Source organism: Xylona heveae (assembly GCF_001619985.1).
Source record: "Xylona heveae TC161 unplaced genomic scaffold L228scaffold_13, whole genome shotgun sequence".
Classification (NCBI taxonomy): Eukaryota; Fungi; Ascomycota; class Xylonomycetes; order Xylonales; family Xylonaceae; genus Xylona; species Xylona heveae.
In genome coordinates, this window is record NW_017264205.1 from 254,503 (window position 1) to 270,205 (window position 15,703).

Sequence of the window (15,703 nt, forward strand, 5' to 3'; positions counted from 1 at the left end):
ATCGAATTTTTAGGCACGAAATTTTTTCTTGATCAATTATTGAAATTACTCGAGATTTGATTTAAGTAACAACTTCAAATCCTCCCGCACCCATGAAAAACAGAGGCAGATGTTTCCCCCTAACCTGCCGGGGGATCAATCTCAATTAATCTCGATACCATCTATAGCCTGCATGATACAAATAATAGTCAATTATCAAAAAGTCTACATCGCACATCTGGCATGACAATCTCGAGCACGTGACCACCATGGGATCCTACTTGCGAAGGACGCCCTCCCAAACGCAAAAACAAACATTAACTAAAAGAGCGGAGATCTAACTTAGGACAACGGAATAAAAAAAATAACGAATAAATGGGTCAACTGAAATCAATCCACAGGATTTCAGTGACTTTAGACATGAGGATCTCGACTACGCAAATCAAAATCTATTCGCTTGAGTCCCAACGATCTCTTCCTACGAACGCCACGTTATGGGTCGTCGCTACATAACTACTGCACTCCCTTTGGATCGGCACCCAACAATTTCCATATTTGCGATACACCCAAGTCATCGTCCTTTGTCTTCCCGGAGAGTAGAAGATCATCTTTACCATCCTTCATATACGCGACCCAATCACTCTAAAATGCACGTCTCATAAGCTTTCTTTCAGATTGTTGTTTTGGAGAACATGATCAGGACTTACCTTTCCAAGTGTCAATTTGATAGTTCCTTCTATGGATTTCGGCGTGTATTCCTTCAAATTTCCTTTATCTTTGATCAATCTTACTATATTTTCTCTCACGACCTCTGACTGGACAAGACCGGCACGTGCCATTTTTGGGCCTCCTGTCTCTGCAACATCACCCAGAACAAAAATATTCGCGTGCTCCTCGCTGGCTACCTGCAGAGTTGGCTTGACCAATATCCTGCCAGTCGAGGAAGACGTTCCTTGAGAAGCGAATTCGTCCCAGAGCTTAGAATTGGGTCGCTGACCAGTGCAAGGAATCTATGGAAGAGAGAGTTAACGCAGAACATGCTACTGGGCAAGAGATAGGTCAACATACAACGAGATCGAAATCCAGAACCCGACCGTTCTTGAGTTCCAACGACGTCTCCTTATTCACGAATCGTGTCGTGCTCGGCAATACTGGACGCTCGTTGAGTATGACATCAACTCCCAATCTCTCCATTGCGTCGAGGACATGCTCATGCAATCGCCTACCAAAGCTTGGCAGCAATTGGTCTCGAGAATGGATCAGAGTGACAGATTTGTCCGGGTAGAAGCTTTTGATGTCCGTTGATAGCTCTACACCAACCGCTCCGCCTCCGACAACTGCAACCCTTGCTGCAGCCTCGATCACTCCTTGAAGCTCATGTAGCTCTACGCACGCGTCGTCCTTTGTGGAGGCTAGTAGCTTCGAAGGTTGAGGCTGCAACGTGCCAGTTGCGATTGCAAGGTAATCGTAACTGATTTTTTCTCCAGATTTCAACTCCACTTCATTTCTAGTGAGACCCAAGGCGGTATCATGCACTACCTGCAATGACCCTTGAGGCAGGGCGTGCACCAGGCCATCATATGGCACGAATGCGAGCTGTTCGTGACCCTGCAGAACCGAATAGCGCGGAAAGTTGAATGTATAATTAAAGTGTGAATTCTTTTCGATCAAAACAACTTTGTATCCAGTCGGCAGCGATTCCGCCAGGCGCTTGGCTGCAAATACCCCGGAGAAGGAGCCCCCAAGTACCACCACATTCTTCGCTGATGGATCTGCAACATATGTCCATTTGTGTATAATTGCTTGTATCCGTTGGCCTATAAATTCAAATGCGTATTTTAAAACAATGACAAAGAATTTGCCGTAGAACTTCAGCTTTGTAGGAAGCATCGTGCTTGATTGCGCTATTGTACGGTTAAGAAACCGGGCTGATTTGAATCGTTACTCGACAACGACTGTCGCTGCGCTCGACCGCCGAATTTAAAAGATTGAAAAGTCTGAATCGTCTACAGATAATCTCTTCTCAATTTTTAAAGTCCGCGGACCTTTATTTCAAAAAGTCCTCTTCTTCTTATGGGCTGAAACGCTCAGTTTACTTATTGCCAAGGCAAAAGGTAAGGAGTTATCAGATCATCTGATAGCGGGGTATGCTGATCCTTTGATGGACCAATGATGTTGCGAGCTACTCTACAAGTGTCCGCGGTATGCCCGTGATCTCCGGCCATTGGCCAGATTGCCTTGGCACGGCCCGCTCCGGTAGGGGATCGAGTCAGGCCTCGGTCTCGCCTTCCGCTTCGGCCGGAGAGCAAACCCGAACCCGCATCACTATATTAACCCTCAATATGCCACTCACGAGAACGAAACGCGTTATACCAGCTCGGATTTTTGTTGGGCTTCATTAAGTTTGCCAAATGCACTCTATCAAGTGAACAGATGGAATGTGGTACTTGACATTCTCGTCAGACTTTTAGATTATTTGATTGACATCCTTCGCCAGGTTGTACAGGGCGCATTCCAAGCGGGAAAGGCTTTTACCACAACAAAATTGCTTATTACCATCAGATTTTGGACAGTTTGCTCTCAGTTCTCAACTGATCAGAACATCATACAAGCTGGCTCAGCAAAATGGGCACAGTATGAGGTCGGAACTTTTTCTTGAAGCTCATAGCAGTGTGTTGCTTTTACGAACATCTGACAGAGGGAGAGGTGTCACGAGTTCAATGCATTCTACCTCCGGACGCGCTGCCGTGTACTACGAAAATAAGATGGACTGTTGCAAGTTCATCGCTTAATATTGTCATTCTGGTTTTGCACATAATCTCGCCCAAAAAAATGAAGAAGTAGGTGATTTCAAAAGTCTATAGCTTATCATGCTTCGGAAAATAGAAAGCTGCCTCCGTGGTGTATGTATTCGCAATCATTGGATGTTAAATTGCAATGCAGGCTTATCTCCATGTGATCAGACCTGCAGGAGCTCGAGCCACTTTATTCAGCCCCTCAGGGTGGCAGCCCTCGCACCTCATAATGGCAGAATCTCTCCTCCTGCAAGAGGACGATGATTGCGCGATTCTATAGTACAATTCAGGGCTTATTTTACCAATACCAGAACGCTTCATTCAACTAAGAAACCATCTCTTCGCACGGAGCCCAGCGTGAGTATCCTACGTGAATATCCAATGTTTACAATGGACCCAGGATCTACAGTATCAGTACGAGTACAGGGCAACCGAATTGAGTCCCAGGGGCCTTTAAAAAATCTTTGCGATACCGTAGAAGCTGCCCCCCTCGCCCCTCCTCGCAATACTCCGATACGGATCTACTACGGCGCTCGTATAAGTAAGGTGTTAGTGTTACTTGGGTAAGCCCCCATGGTAACTTTGCCGAGATATTGAACCTTTAGCCAATAATTGACGCCAATCGCGTCTTTCGCGTAGCGAGAACGACAAGCTTTGAAACCCTTTCGATGACATAAGTTCTCAAATTTCATGATTTTGACCGCCGGACTTTTCCACTTGTTGATAGATAGGTGAGTGGAGTTGGTTGGATCGGCGAAGCTTTACGTGATAACAGTTCGTTCTCCATTCGCCCAGCCGTGTTGGGTCGCTCGTAGGATCGCTACTTGCAACCTCATTTTTCCATCCTTTTCTCCCACAAAAAACCGGCTTGTATCATTCAGCTTGGCGGCCATAACATTACTCGACTTGCCATTGCCCTCTCAGACAAAGTCCAACATGTCTGAGACGGTTGTAGAGCTACCTACCTTCGAGGACAATGAAGCTTTTGGTTCAATTGTCCGAAAACTTTCCTAGTATGGGCTTGCCTTGTGTGAGAAAACAGTAGGAAATATAACTGAAATGCTTTGCAGCTTTTTTGTCACTGCGATTGAAACTCCGCATACCTTTGAGGATCTTCGAAGCTCGGTGGTTGGGCGACCATTGAGGCAACTTGTCAAGTATCTCACCGTCGAGGTCCATCATCCAGCAATTGTTTCCGCGCTTCTGTACGCACATATGCTCTCGCGAGAAGATCAACTGAATGCCTGTTAACCGCGATAGTGCACTCAAATCTCACTTTGCCTCATTGGACGCCGATGATAGAGGCATCAACGACACGAGAGGCCTTGCTTGCGAAATTGTGGCCTGGCGGTTTCTTGCACATCTTTCAGAGAGAGAAGTCATAGACTATCTTCTTTATTTCCTTCCACATCCTGCTGCCGAGGAAATCGCGGATCCCGAAAACGGCCAAGCAAACGGCCGTCATTCAAATTCTGCTGATGATCCCGACGAGCAGACGCATTTGCTGTCTCGCGCTGCGACGATTCCCGCCACACCGGCTGCGGTTCCGCTGCATTTCGGAACTTATGCGGGAGATCAAGAGGACGAAATAGACCTAACGCCGTTATTTCTTGGTAAGAACGCTCTGGAGATTGCCGCAATCGCCGATGCGAAGACTTTCCTGAGTCAGAGGGGAATCCAGAATGTCATCAACGGCATCTGGCGCGGGGATATAGTCTTCTGGGAATCTATGAGCGTTCATTCAACCAAGAAAGTGCGGCTCTATAACAAAAAGTGAGTTGTTTATCTTTGCCTCTCAAATTTCGACCGTCATATTGATATTTTCATCCGCGAATTAGGAGGGCAGACCCATACTGTCGACTGAGAGTGCCAAAGTATCTCAAGGTGTTCCAGGCTCTGTTCTTCGCAAGCTTCTTGGCTTTGTACTACGCTGTATTGATTCAACGAGACTCGGAAAAGATTGTTCCTGTTGAAATTTTGCTATTACTTTGGATTGTGGCTTTTGCATACGACGAGTTTGGCGAGCTTCAAGACATGGGAGCACTTCTCTATGTCACTGATTTTTGGAGTATATGGGATTTAGGTATAATTTGCGTTGGCGTAGCGTACCTTGTCGCACGTAAGTCTTTTTGACATGGCTCTCGGTTCTTAGGAGCAAAGGGTTCTGCCGACCACGACGCAGCCGTGGTTTCACTGAAGGGCAAATTCAGGCAAAACTGACACTTTCTACTTCTGTTTTCTCGTAGGTTTTATTGGTGTCGCAAAAAAGGATGGCCAAATCGTGGAGCTGTCTTTTGACATACTGTCGCTCGAAGCTCTTCTTCTGGTGCCCAGGTGAGTCTCTTGACTGGAATTCAGCCTCATTGAGAGTGTAGGACATCTAACGATCACTCAGAATCTTCTCATTGTTGAGCCTCAACCCTTTTTTTGGGACCCTGGTATGTTGGCATTGCTTTGGATAACCTAATGCGAATGCTAATGTGACAGCAGATTCCCTGTCTTAAACAAATGGTAACCCTGTCGATCGCTGTGGCTTTGCATCAATGACGCCGTGTCCGTTTTTCTGACCGACTGTAGACCAAAGATTTCCTCAAGTTTCTCTCTTTAGTGGTTATTCTTTACCTAGGTGAGTTGCGGTCTATGATAGTCTTGGCTTTGTTTGCGGCTAAAATGAAGGACTTTGTTACAGGGTTTTTCACCACCTTCACATTACTAGCCAGGGATCAGTTTACGCTTCGGGAAATGTCCTGGGTATTGATCAAGGTATTTTTTGGGTAAGAGAGTTACAATTGTACCTGTTGTCTGTTTTGACGCTGATTTGGGGCGGTGAAAGGTCGAGTTACCTGGGTTTTGTGAGTAGTGACATCTGCCAACCATGTTCCATGTTCATTGTGGCTTACAAGCTGCATGCAAGGACGTTGCTAAAAAAGTCAGTTTAAATCTCAATCTCTCGCAAAGAAGGTCGCTGATTGGTACAGATTTCACCGATTCTTGGCCCAGCATTGATGGTCAGTGCACTGCCGCATTGAAATGTTATCACGTTTTGTTCCAAGGCTAATGCCGCACGCCAAGCTAATTTTCGTCTGCATGACGAACATCCTTCTTGTCACCTCCTTAATCAGTCTGCTCAGCAATAGTTTGTCAAAGGTAAGAATCTTCAATTTAGGCGCCGAGTGGCACGCCTCTTTAGCCGTAACCCCGGAAAATGGTTCGCTAGTCGCTAACCAGCACCGGGGACCCATCACCATTAATCTCCTGCGCCCTGCTGAGACGCAGGATAAACATACGATCGAATGGCTGACATGCTTCAGGTCATGGAACATGCGCGAGAGGAATATCTTTTCATGTAGGAGCCGACCCAACTGAATGGCACTCTGCAAGGCTAATCCTTCAATCACAGCTATTCCGTCTATGTTCTTGAGGTTTGTCGTGGCTCCCTTGGAGCTCGCATTGTACCATGTTCTTGCTCATTCTTCGATCGCAGGCTGCTTCTTCTGACCGACTCACTTATTACTATCCTCCTTTGGTAGGTTTTCGCATGTGGTCATTTCAGACCTGAATCCCCCGTAGCATGTGTGCGTTGTCTGTCCTTGGGGACTGATGTCCTTTTTAGAATCTGATACCTCTCGTACTTTTCCGCCCGTTGCGGCTCATAATGCCCGCGGAAAAGGTCCGAAGTGCTCGGATTGTTGTGCTGAAGATTACCCATGCTCCCTTTGTACTTGCAATATGGGCGTACGAAAGTGCCCACCGTTCCCTCTCGGGCCGGATGAGGTCGTCGTCAATAAAGCTCGGCGGAGCGAGAGGGCCTTCAGGTGGGCCGGCCCCCTCGTTAAAGCGGTCAATCTCGGCAAGCGTAGTGCCATCGACGGCGGCTACCAAGCGTGACTTATTGGCCCCAAGGGTCGTCTACCCCAGTCGATCGGCGCAACAGCGGCCGACCTCGCAGCAGAGTAGCAACGTCGATGCCCCGCCCGAAGATTTGAGGGTCATGGTAGAGAAACTGAGCTCTCAGGTCTCTGAGCTGGCCTCCATGTTGGCTCGCCAGCAGAGCAGTTGAAAGAACCATGGTGGGGCTGCCGGTCCCTCAGTGATCCTCCATCATCGATCGGATACACCTCAATTTCCCGCTCACGGGCAATCCGCTGCCTGATGCCAATCAGGTTGACACTGCGTTCAAGCCTGCGCAACGCTCTCTACCGACCCAAACTTTGCATTGGCAAGCAGCGAAGTACGAAGTACATAGACCCTAGATTACGACAAACTCATCATATAGTACCAAAAGAACGCGAAAAATACAGAATTGATAGGTAGATGACTCTTAGGTGACTTGAATAATATTCATGTGCAACATTCTTTAAAGCAAAACTTTGAGCTTCATGCGTTTTGGTTTCGGCGCTTTCACCACTCGCTCTAGCCCAACGATGACCTCTCTATAGAGATGCTTAACTTTCTAGTGTCGACTTCTGGCATTGCCGGGTTTGGGCACGGTTGGGGTCCGGCACAGTTTTTCGCACCTTGATTCTCCTTGACTCTGTTCACCACCGACTAAGCTCAGATAGGTTGACGGGAGAAGGGAGGGGCGAAGTGGGCCGAGAAGAGCGCCGCAGCCGAGCAGCGGGAGAGGAAAGATGCAAATCGATTCGATGATTCAGGGGAATTTCACTTTCGTCTGCGGCTGCGTTCACAGACGCAAGCGATTGGGCTGGAGAGAGGGCGTGGCAGATGATTAGGGAAGCGCATCACTGCGGCCGAAACGATGCAAGTGCTGCGGTTCAAAGACATACAGTATCTTTTCACCCCCCTTTAACAAATGAACAACCCGTCTCCGACGGTTTAAACAAGGGGAGAATCGAACTTGTCAATGAACTGGCAGGGGCCCCCGGTATTCTCGTTCATGAGGCCATGAAGCAGAAGACCCTCCGGCGGGGTGGTAGTCATTGGCCGTGGCCTCTTTTCCTCACCCGTCCCCCTAAAGATTGCCATCGAACTGGATCCCTTCGTGCCCATCTGGGTACTTCTGTGACTACAGGCATGCTGCAACCCTGGCCCCTCCACTTTTAAGGACACTACCATCGACTAGCACCTGACGCCTTACGCTTGTATGGCTCGTGCGAGTGGTGCGAACTATGCATCTCGGAAAAGAACAGGAGAGGATACCCAAATGGATAGACGCAGTGAAAGCAAAAGTGCAGTTACAAGTCCCCACGCGGAGCAAGGGCATGGCACACACACCCGCGCACGCTCCAAGCTCGATGACTTGACCTTTTTCTTGACCGGGATGTGTTTTCGACCCCCTCCGACAGCGTCCAAGCCCGAACCCAAGTTCATTCCCCTGTATGCGTCGTGCTCTTGGGACGGATCGGTTCAAGGGCCGGCGACCTGGTGCCGCGGCCGTTCGCCGCAGCAAGAGCAGCGGCGACAGCGGGGAGATTCGTCCAGGGTTTGCTAGTTTGCTACCTTTTCAAGGCAGTACCGCCTCAATTTTGGATGAATCTATCTGGCTTCTCAAGAACACTGAACCTCCTGCCCGTTAATCACCGCCGCATTGTTCTATTGTAGGACCATTCTGCCCAGTGCAAGGCTATTCTTGCGTCATTCTAGGCGGTCTGCTTGCATTTGGCTTCTTTTCATCAGCTTATATGTAGCTCTTGAAGGGCGCAGTCTCTCCATTCTCGTTTGACTATCGTTCATCGTTTCTGCCATCATTGGAATTAGCTGGCTCACGCTTCATCTTCTTCCGCTCCGCTTACGCGTCGCTTTGATCTATTCAGCTGGAAAACCCCCCCGGAGTGCTGTTTTCAATTTCCCTCATGGAGCGGACACCGCAATCCCTTCGATCATCCGACTCAGTGTCCCCTTATCATCAGTCAAGGAGGCGTGTTGCAGCATTTCCTTTCGACTCCTCCCATCCCACATCGCCCCAGAACACGGCTAAGCATGCTCCTCAAGGGCAGGAGAGAGGCCTCGGCCTATATGGCTATTCCATGGCTCCTACGACGTCTCCTCTCCCGGCTAATATACTTCCACCTTCACCGCAACCGACTGAATACTGGTCACGACAACCAATTCCAGAGCAAAACCTGGTCTATCATACTCAAGGTCCACCTGATGTCTTCTCCGAAGCTTATGATCCGTTTGCATCACTGTCAGGAGCGCCTGCTGAAAGCTTCATGCGCTCCGCCTATAATCCTCCCCCCCAGCCCGCTACAGAATATCGAAATGCCGATAATCTCCAGTCGCAGAGGTCATCGGTGTCCTCCGGCCCGGCTTCAGATATCTATTCCCAAGTAGGATCTGATCTGGGCTACAGCACGTCGACAATTCATCCCAAGGTTAAGGTGGAAGATCCGAACGACTGGTTCCCCGTCACCAGTACAAGTCTCCCAGCTGCCTTTCCTAATCACAACCTCATAACTGCTCCCCAAGCCTCTTTTCCCACCCCCATTGAAGGGCATTCTGCGGCTCGAACAATTCCACCGTCTCTCTCAGAGTACGAAGCGCTCGACGAAGACGACCGGCCGTATTTCGGGCGGAACTACAAAGAGCACTCAACCGGATTTCAGGACCTGGAAGCCGAGCGATATGAATACGATCGCCCACTCATTACGTGCGTGGCGAGGACTCGAAAGAGGCGGCAACTCACAACACCGGCCGAGGCAAATCATGAATGTCGAATCTGCGGGAAATTATTTGGAAGGAGCTACAATTATAAAGCCCACATGGAAACACACGATCCCGCTCGCGTCTACCCACATCCTTGTACAGTCAAGAACTGTACAAAGAAGTTTGTGCGAAAGACGGACCTACTACGCCATCAAGACAGTGTATGTGAAGAAAACCGTTACTGAGTTCTGAAAAAAGCTAACCCATTTGCAAGGTGCACTTTAAATCTCGAAATTTCGGATGCAACCTCTGCGGCAGCCAGTTCGCAAGAAAGGACACACTTAGAAGGTATTTCTCCCTGCGAAACGCTCACCCATTCGTTTCATAGAACCTCTGTGGCGCTTTGGTACTAGCATCTTGCAATAGACACGTTGAGGATGGTTGTCCAAAACGATACGAAATAATGTCCCGCAAGGACCTGAGAAATACTAGTGGGACGCCGTTGCATGCCAGAATCTCGAACTACGACGGCGTCTCGCCGATGAGCCCCATGCCGATGCAAACCTCGTCAAGCCTCCCCCCTTTGTCACACTCTATGCAGAACCTTGGCGGCATTGGCCGCACAGAGCTTGTCGACCATCAAACCGGCTATCTCTCCTTCTAGGATAATATCATACGACGTTGAAAAGTTCTTCTGGGCGGAAATCTCGAATTTTTGAGGAGAAAGCAACTTTGCTAATTACGATATATTGTTATACCCGACGCATTATTCCTGGGTGGCGGCATCGTGCCTTGCTTTTGAGTTCTTTCTTTTTGCGTAACGAGCGACTATCTTTATTATGACTAACCGGGCTCAAAAGTATCGCACAAGCATTACTTGAGGTGTGCCGGCCCCCAAAGTGGACCTTTGGGGAAAGTCTCAGATCAGGTTGGGAAAGTAACGAGGGGGTGTGCTGAGTGTGGCTTTTCTCATGTCTTCAGCTCTGATCTAACAGCGATTCTCACAATCTCATGACGGCTCCATGTTTTTCTTTCCTTGTCCTACAGCACGCACATATATATACATATTTGGTTTCGCTCCTATACAGCCATTTCTTTATTATCAAACAATGCTGGAATTGTCTTTTCCTTATTCTTTATGAACCCGTTTGTTTGAATTTTTGCCGGACTTCATTCGTTCTAAGCAACGGTCAAATGAGCTCTGCTGGAGAGGGAGGTCCTCTCGGCTTGTCCCCCATGTCGGTTGACTTTCATCTCATTTGGGCAATCTGTCATTGGTGCACTTCTTCGGTAAGTCATTTCGGGATTCAAGCTCACCTGAGGCGGGCAACCTAAGACAGCGGTATGTTACAGGCAAGGGTCTAGAACACATGGAATAATTATATGGTATCTTCCGTCGTCATATCATCGGTCAGAAGAAACTTTAATCCAGGACGTGAATAATTGATAGACTTTTCATTATTTGTCATGGGCTTTCCGATATTGAGTACCAAGAGTGCATCTGGGCAGGCCGGCGAAACTGGTATTGCAAATCCATCCCACTCTTTTTTTGGCCCCATCCACTTCCACGTCAAGATGCGCCAATTAAGTTGTCTACGTAGTTGGCGTAAAGGGGGCAAGGGGGGCCGATCGGATCTCGATGGATACAGAGATACACCGGGCCTTTCATCAAATGAAATCACACCAGAACCTCGTGGCACTTGGCTCACTCCAAACGCTCAACGTTTTGCACACAGCTACATCTGATCAGACGCACTGCTGGTGATTACCATCCTTACGGACGGTGTTTCGGGTTTGAGCCAGCTAAGTGGGGGGGGAGTCTTGAAAAGTTAGTGTAGTATTTCTTTTCCTGTTATCTAGAATGCCTACAAAATGCGGTGGAGTTATCTCCTGCCTTGCTTGTATTGTCTGCTGACCAGCATGTTTGAAATGCTTTTGTCATTTTACACGGAAGCATACAGCGGAATTACTAATGTATTATGGACTGTGACGGGGAACTTCCGCATCAACCTCGGTTGAAAGGAAAAGGTTAAACGGCGAACTTATAATTCGGCGACCTTGAGTCGGCGACCTTAAATTCCTGCAAGTCCCACCTAGTGGGCCGTGGTTGTCGCTCTAACTCATCGCAGTGCCCGCCGCTATGATCGCCTCGCCCACTGTTCCCCGTTTTCCCAACTGACCCACCTCGTGGCCTGTTCTCTTGACGAACGCTCCCGATGGCCCGAACAACGAGCCTACTGATTTGGGGGCGAAGACGTTCCGGAGCCTAAACGTCGTTTTGCGCCTTTTCCTCCACTACAAGAATCCAGCAGTATTGATCATGATCTTGGCCGTAAAGACTGGAGAGTCTTATCCAAGCGGCATTATTTGTGATTTTCCTTTTTCGCGTTGGGGGCTATAACTAACTTAGAGTCCATACCAACCCAAGGTAAGTATAAACTAACAGTATTTCCCGCCTAGTCATTAACTAACCGCTTACGGTAGTCTGAATCTCTCGGAGATTCCGAGAGTATTCCGATACCTCCAAAAGGCAATTTCTGGAACCGGGTGATGCTTGCGACCATTTTTGCTAAGATTCCCGCCACGTAGATGGGCGAGAAAGTTTTACAATAGGGACGTTGATTGGAGGAACTATGTCTCCGTCGTCTCAGACGATTAAACACCAACAAAAAGCGTTCGAGATATTCGCCTAACATCTTGCTCAGCTCTCCACTGAACTCGTTTATTTGGAACCGACGCTCAAAACGCACGAACTCAACTCGCTGCTTAGCCCGCTTTTACACTGCCTGAAAATGACGATATTGCAGATGGGAGGGAATTATGATTCAATGTGGACCCGCAATCCATAGTTCTTTTTTTTTTTTCCTTGTGGAGGAGCCGGATCCCTGGAGAGCATACGCGTCCTGAATATTCGACTCACAAACGGATGGATGAAGCAATTCATACTCTCCGGCCCACTTGTTTAACAAACGGTCCGGCCTTTTTGGAGCCGAGTTAAGACAACGGTGCGTTCGTAGTGAAAACATCTCGGGCATTATTCTCCCACAATGCACCCTGACGCTGTCGTGCTTTTTTGGATCTACGCTGAATCAATAAGCATGACAAAATATCATCTAAATCTGACTAAACGCCACAAACTCATTCCGGCCCCATGCTATTGACCATTTCATTTATTTTGTGGAGAGGAAGTGGAGCCGGAAAGGAGAAGAACTGGATCGTGTTAGGAAAAATTCAAGCACGAAATTTTCGCGTTGAAGCGATTACGAGAGTTAGGCCTGCACATGGAGGCCCTGGCAAATTCCAGTGTTGCAAGATTCGCATTATTTTGGTTGGCCTCAGCCTTAGCGATGACGTTAATCTTATCAGGGATGCGAGCCAAAAAAGTTACTTTTGCGGGAATGCCTAGGGTCCAAGATATTTGGCTTTGTGTTATCTGTGTATAGATCCAGGATTGTCCAAATAACATCTTGCAGTTGGACATTTCCAGTCGTCTGCCTCTCCTAGAGCCGGCATGATTTTACTGGATGACCCCTTTCGCAGCGAACCTTGCCATCAGGATCTTCTTTACCATTGCCATTTTTCTGAACGCGAATTAGCTCCGTTCGACCCGAGAGTCCTTGCTAACCATGACGCTCGGAGATGTGTGCAGGTGCGGAATTGAAGGCATGGCTTCATCTCGATCATTACATGCACTGGTGACCAACCAAAATTCTCAATTTGCTTTTTCATCATTTGAAATAGACTGCTCTCGTCCAGTCGTTCTCCACAGAATTGATGATATGCCGCGCCACTGTCAAAACTTTACACGGCAAAGTCGCGCATGATCTCTCTACGAAAAAACGTAATAAGGTACCATCCGAAATGGGAAATGGGAGACAACGTTACGATTTCTCGCCATGTCACAAAAGCATTACATTGCATATGCCCGAGGCACCGAGGCAGCAAGGCAACAAGGCAACCATGGAGATGCTGATGTTGGTGTCGAACAATCCAACAAAACCCCTGGAACATGAACATAGAATTATCCATGCCACAACCCGCATGGAGGCACAGCAGCCGTAGTGGCCGCAAATGCAACCAAAACGCACAAAACGACCGGGGATGAGTTTAGACACGCAAGCTTGGGCAGGGGACGATAATAAAGGCCTGCTCCAGCTCCCAATAACCAAACCATTGGGCAACGTGGTAAAGCCGGATGATCATCCAACGCGAGTGTGAAAATAAAAAAAATAAAATAAAAAAAAAGGGGGATGTAAGTTACGGAACTACTACTTTCCAGCCTATCTCTACTCCGTAGTAGATTTGCCATGCTGCGCTAGGGCTGGCAAAAGTGCGTTTCGTGGATTCTGCCTCGGTCGACCCAGTGGCCGACCCTTCGGTCCGGCGCAAGCGCAAGTTGGGCCCGGGCCGCTCATCTGCGACCCTTCCGCTCTCCCCAACTAGGATAGTCAACTTAGCCTTTGGTAGGTTCCTCGTTCGCGGACCACGACTGCGACCTTGCGGCGAGGAAGGATCTAGTCGTGCATATCTGGAAAAGGAAAAGGAAAATATGACGGCAAATAATATCGGAGACACGTTTTGCTTTACAACAAGCAGCCCGCCCCCATCGTCCCCCCATCTACGCTTGATGTCATGCTCAAAACTTAACGTTGTCTGATCCTTGCATATGCTAAAACGTTCCATGAGGTCAATCATCGGGACAATCATCACCATTTCGACGCTTGCCCCTTTGGCCTAGAGTACGAAGCTACTGTACAAAGTAACATACTGTAAAAAGGCTTCAGCCCGCTAGTAGCTTGTGTTTGTAGTTACCTTGTGTTTGTGTCCTCAACCACTCCCACCCCTCTCACATCGTAAGCGCTTGAGTTGCAGTTTTTTACCCCTCCATGGGCGCGATAGTGCGTTGATATTGCATTGCATCTGCATATTACCCCTGACCAGTGTCCCGACCTAACTTCTGTACACGCTCTTAACTCTCTGGATGGGGGCCGTAACGCCGTCCCTATCCCAAAAAGTCAACGGCAAGGATGGTCCCATAAACGCAAGGTGTGATTTTTTCGGCCACTCGATGGAATATTGTTCCTAACAATTCTGTCGGATTAATTGGTGATAAAATCATAACTAGGATTTGGTATGGACTTTTAGCATTATGTACCTCAGTCAACGTAGGTATAATCCCATTCGTTATTGATCTACCTTAGCGCCCTGGACTAAGGGGACGTACAAGGTTATGCTGCTGGCATAACTTGTGCTGGCCACCTACCTTAACGCTTGGAACAAGATTATTGAAGCTTTCGTACGGAGTACTCCATACACGGAATACTCTCTAATCATACGGTCATACCGTGTACCTCATGCATGCAATAATAAACACCAACATGTTTTGTATTCGTACCGCACCGTGAAGAGCGCAGAATCACACTACACCTTTTACTATCCTTTCCAAATAACCTAGGTCCTTTTTACCTTTCTTTCACTGCCTACCGTACCTACCTACCCTGTGTAGCTTTATAATAGTATTACTCCCTAAAGAAGCACGACATAAAGTACCTTAACCACCTAACTCTGTACTTTGAAGCCAGTCATTTCATTGCATTTTCATTAGCTACCTACCTACCTGTTCCTCACACAAGCCCCGTCCAGGGTCATGTTAACCCGCCCGTCCCGGTAAATTGCTTGGTCGTTGTTGACCACGTTTTAACTAGACTGCTAACTAACTATCTTAGTTTGAGTTATACCTTACCTTACCTTACCCACTAAGGTAGGTAGGTAAGTTAGGTATGCCTAGGTAGAGTAGAAGGAATATGCCGTGGAGTGAATAGTGTACGAAGCTACTCCGTAGCATTACAAACTCGAAACTCCGTCGGCCGAGGGTTCATGGGCCTCGGACCTCGGACTTTTCTCGTTATAGACGGCAGGACCGAGGGGACGGCCACCAAGGTCCTCATGAATCTGGGACCCGTTACATCCCGCATTATCCGACCTTTTCCGCAACGCTTTCGTTGTGCAGTACCTCTGTTGCATTAACTGAATAACTAATGCATAACTGGAACGGAGGGGATCTTGAAGCATAACGTGTACAAGTATGTGGTAGCATAATTAAATCGAGTTATGCAAACGCATATCGCTGGGATCTGGGACAAGTCATGGAGATGGACTCATGGAGTTAAGCTTCATTTTGTTGAGGATATATATGAGATGAATTTATATAACATTCCCTATTTCTTTTTCGTTTATTTTGTTCGTATTCTTTTCCTTATTTTTATTTTTTTTTTTCTTGAATACCAAAAAACGCGGGTAAAAGTTTGCGGAGATAAAAAAAA

The 15,703-nt window shown here is 47.8% G+C and overlaps 4 protein-coding genes across 4 annotated transcripts; 3 read left to right on the forward strand and 1 right to left on the reverse strand.

Annotated features, from left to right (window-relative positions):
* Positions 1 to 81: 81 nt before the first annotated feature.
* L228DRAFT_250995 (putative amid-like NADH oxidoreductase) lies at positions 82 to 2,073 on the reverse strand. The gene is made up of 3 exons (XM_018333455.1): positions 1,048 to 2,073; positions 687 to 989; positions 82 to 621 (listed from the first exon to the last, which is right to left on the reverse strand). The coding sequence occupies exons 1-3, from the start codon at positions 1,867 to 1,869 to the stop codon at positions 493 to 495; spliced, it is 1,254 nt and encodes a 417-aa protein (XP_018184952.1). The 5' UTR covers positions 1,870 to 2,073; the 3' UTR covers positions 82 to 492.
* A 1,378-nt stretch (positions 2,074 to 3,451) lies between these two features.
* Positions 3,452 to 7,104, forward strand: L228DRAFT_263732 (hypothetical protein). The gene is made up of 17 exons (XM_018334518.1): positions 3,452 to 3,787; positions 3,845 to 3,979; positions 4,035 to 4,547; positions 4,613 to 4,893; positions 5,021 to 5,108; positions 5,170 to 5,212; positions 5,265 to 5,285; positions 5,352 to 5,400; positions 5,464 to 5,548; positions 5,608 to 5,626; positions 5,689 to 5,703; positions 5,753 to 5,782; positions 5,847 to 5,921; positions 6,086 to 6,120; positions 6,175 to 6,196; positions 6,259 to 6,300; positions 6,388 to 7,104. The coding sequence occupies exons 1-17, from the start codon at positions 3,711 to 3,713 to the stop codon at positions 6,832 to 6,834; spliced, it is 1,977 nt and encodes a 658-aa protein (XP_018184953.1). The 5' UTR covers positions 3,452 to 3,710; the 3' UTR covers positions 6,835 to 7,104.
* A 1,303-nt stretch (positions 7,105 to 8,407) lies between these two features.
* On the forward strand, positions 8,408 to 10,080 carry L228DRAFT_42791 (hypothetical protein). The gene is made up of 2 exons (XM_018336579.1): positions 8,408 to 9,601; positions 9,655 to 10,080. The coding sequence occupies exons 1-2, from the start codon at positions 8,588 to 8,590 to the stop codon at positions 9,766 to 9,768; spliced, it is 1,128 nt and encodes a 375-aa protein (XP_018184954.1). The 5' UTR covers positions 8,408 to 8,587; the 3' UTR covers positions 9,769 to 10,080.
* Positions 10,081 to 13,276: 3,196 nt separating this feature from the next.
* Positions 13,277 to 14,625, forward strand: L228DRAFT_241638 (hypothetical protein; the record flags this gene model as incomplete). The annotated part of the gene is made up of 8 exons (XM_018331341.1): positions 13,277 to 13,354; positions 13,627 to 13,632; positions 13,681 to 13,843; positions 14,067 to 14,119; positions 14,189 to 14,233; positions 14,322 to 14,426; positions 14,506 to 14,545; positions 14,582 to 14,625. The coding sequence occupies 8 exons, from the start codon at positions 13,277 to 13,279 to the stop codon at positions 14,623 to 14,625; spliced, it is 534 nt and encodes a 177-aa protein (XP_018184955.1).
* Between the last annotated feature and the right edge of the window lie 1,078 nt (positions 14,626 to 15,703).

Excerpts from the sequence above, each read along its gene's own strand:
- L228DRAFT_250995 (XM_018333455.1), bottom strand. The coding sequence starts at position 1,869 with ATGCTTCCTACAAAGCTGAAGTTCTACGGCAAATTCTTTGTCATTGTT. Across the intron at positions 990-1,047 it reads TTCTGGATTTCGATCTCGTT|ATTCCTTGCACTGGTCAGCG; the intron begins GTATGTTGACCT and ends TCTCTTCCATAG. Across the intron at positions 622-686 it reads TCAAATTGACACTTGGAAAG|AGTGATTGGGTCGCGTATAT; the intron begins GTAAGTCCTGAT and ends CGTGCATTTTAG.
- L228DRAFT_263732 (XM_018334518.1), top strand. The coding sequence starts at position 3,711 with ATGTCTGAGACGGTTGTAGAGCTACCTACCTTCGAGGACAATGAAGCT. Across the intron at positions 3,788-3,844 it reads ATTGTCCGAAAACTTTCCTA|CTTTTTTGTCACTGCGATTG; the intron begins GTATGGGCTTGC and ends AATGCTTTGCAG. Across the intron at positions 5,922-6,085 it reads TCAGCAATAGTTTGTCAAAG|GTCATGGAACATGCGCGAGA; the intron begins GTAAGAATCTTC and ends GACATGCTTCAG.
- L228DRAFT_42791 (XM_018336579.1), top strand. The coding sequence starts at position 8,588 with ATGGAGCGGACACCGCAATCCCTTCGATCATCCGACTCAGTGTCCCCT. Across the intron at positions 9,602-9,654 it reads TACTACGCCATCAAGACAGT|GTGCACTTTAAATCTCGAAA; the intron begins GTATGTGAAGAA and ends CCCATTTGCAAG.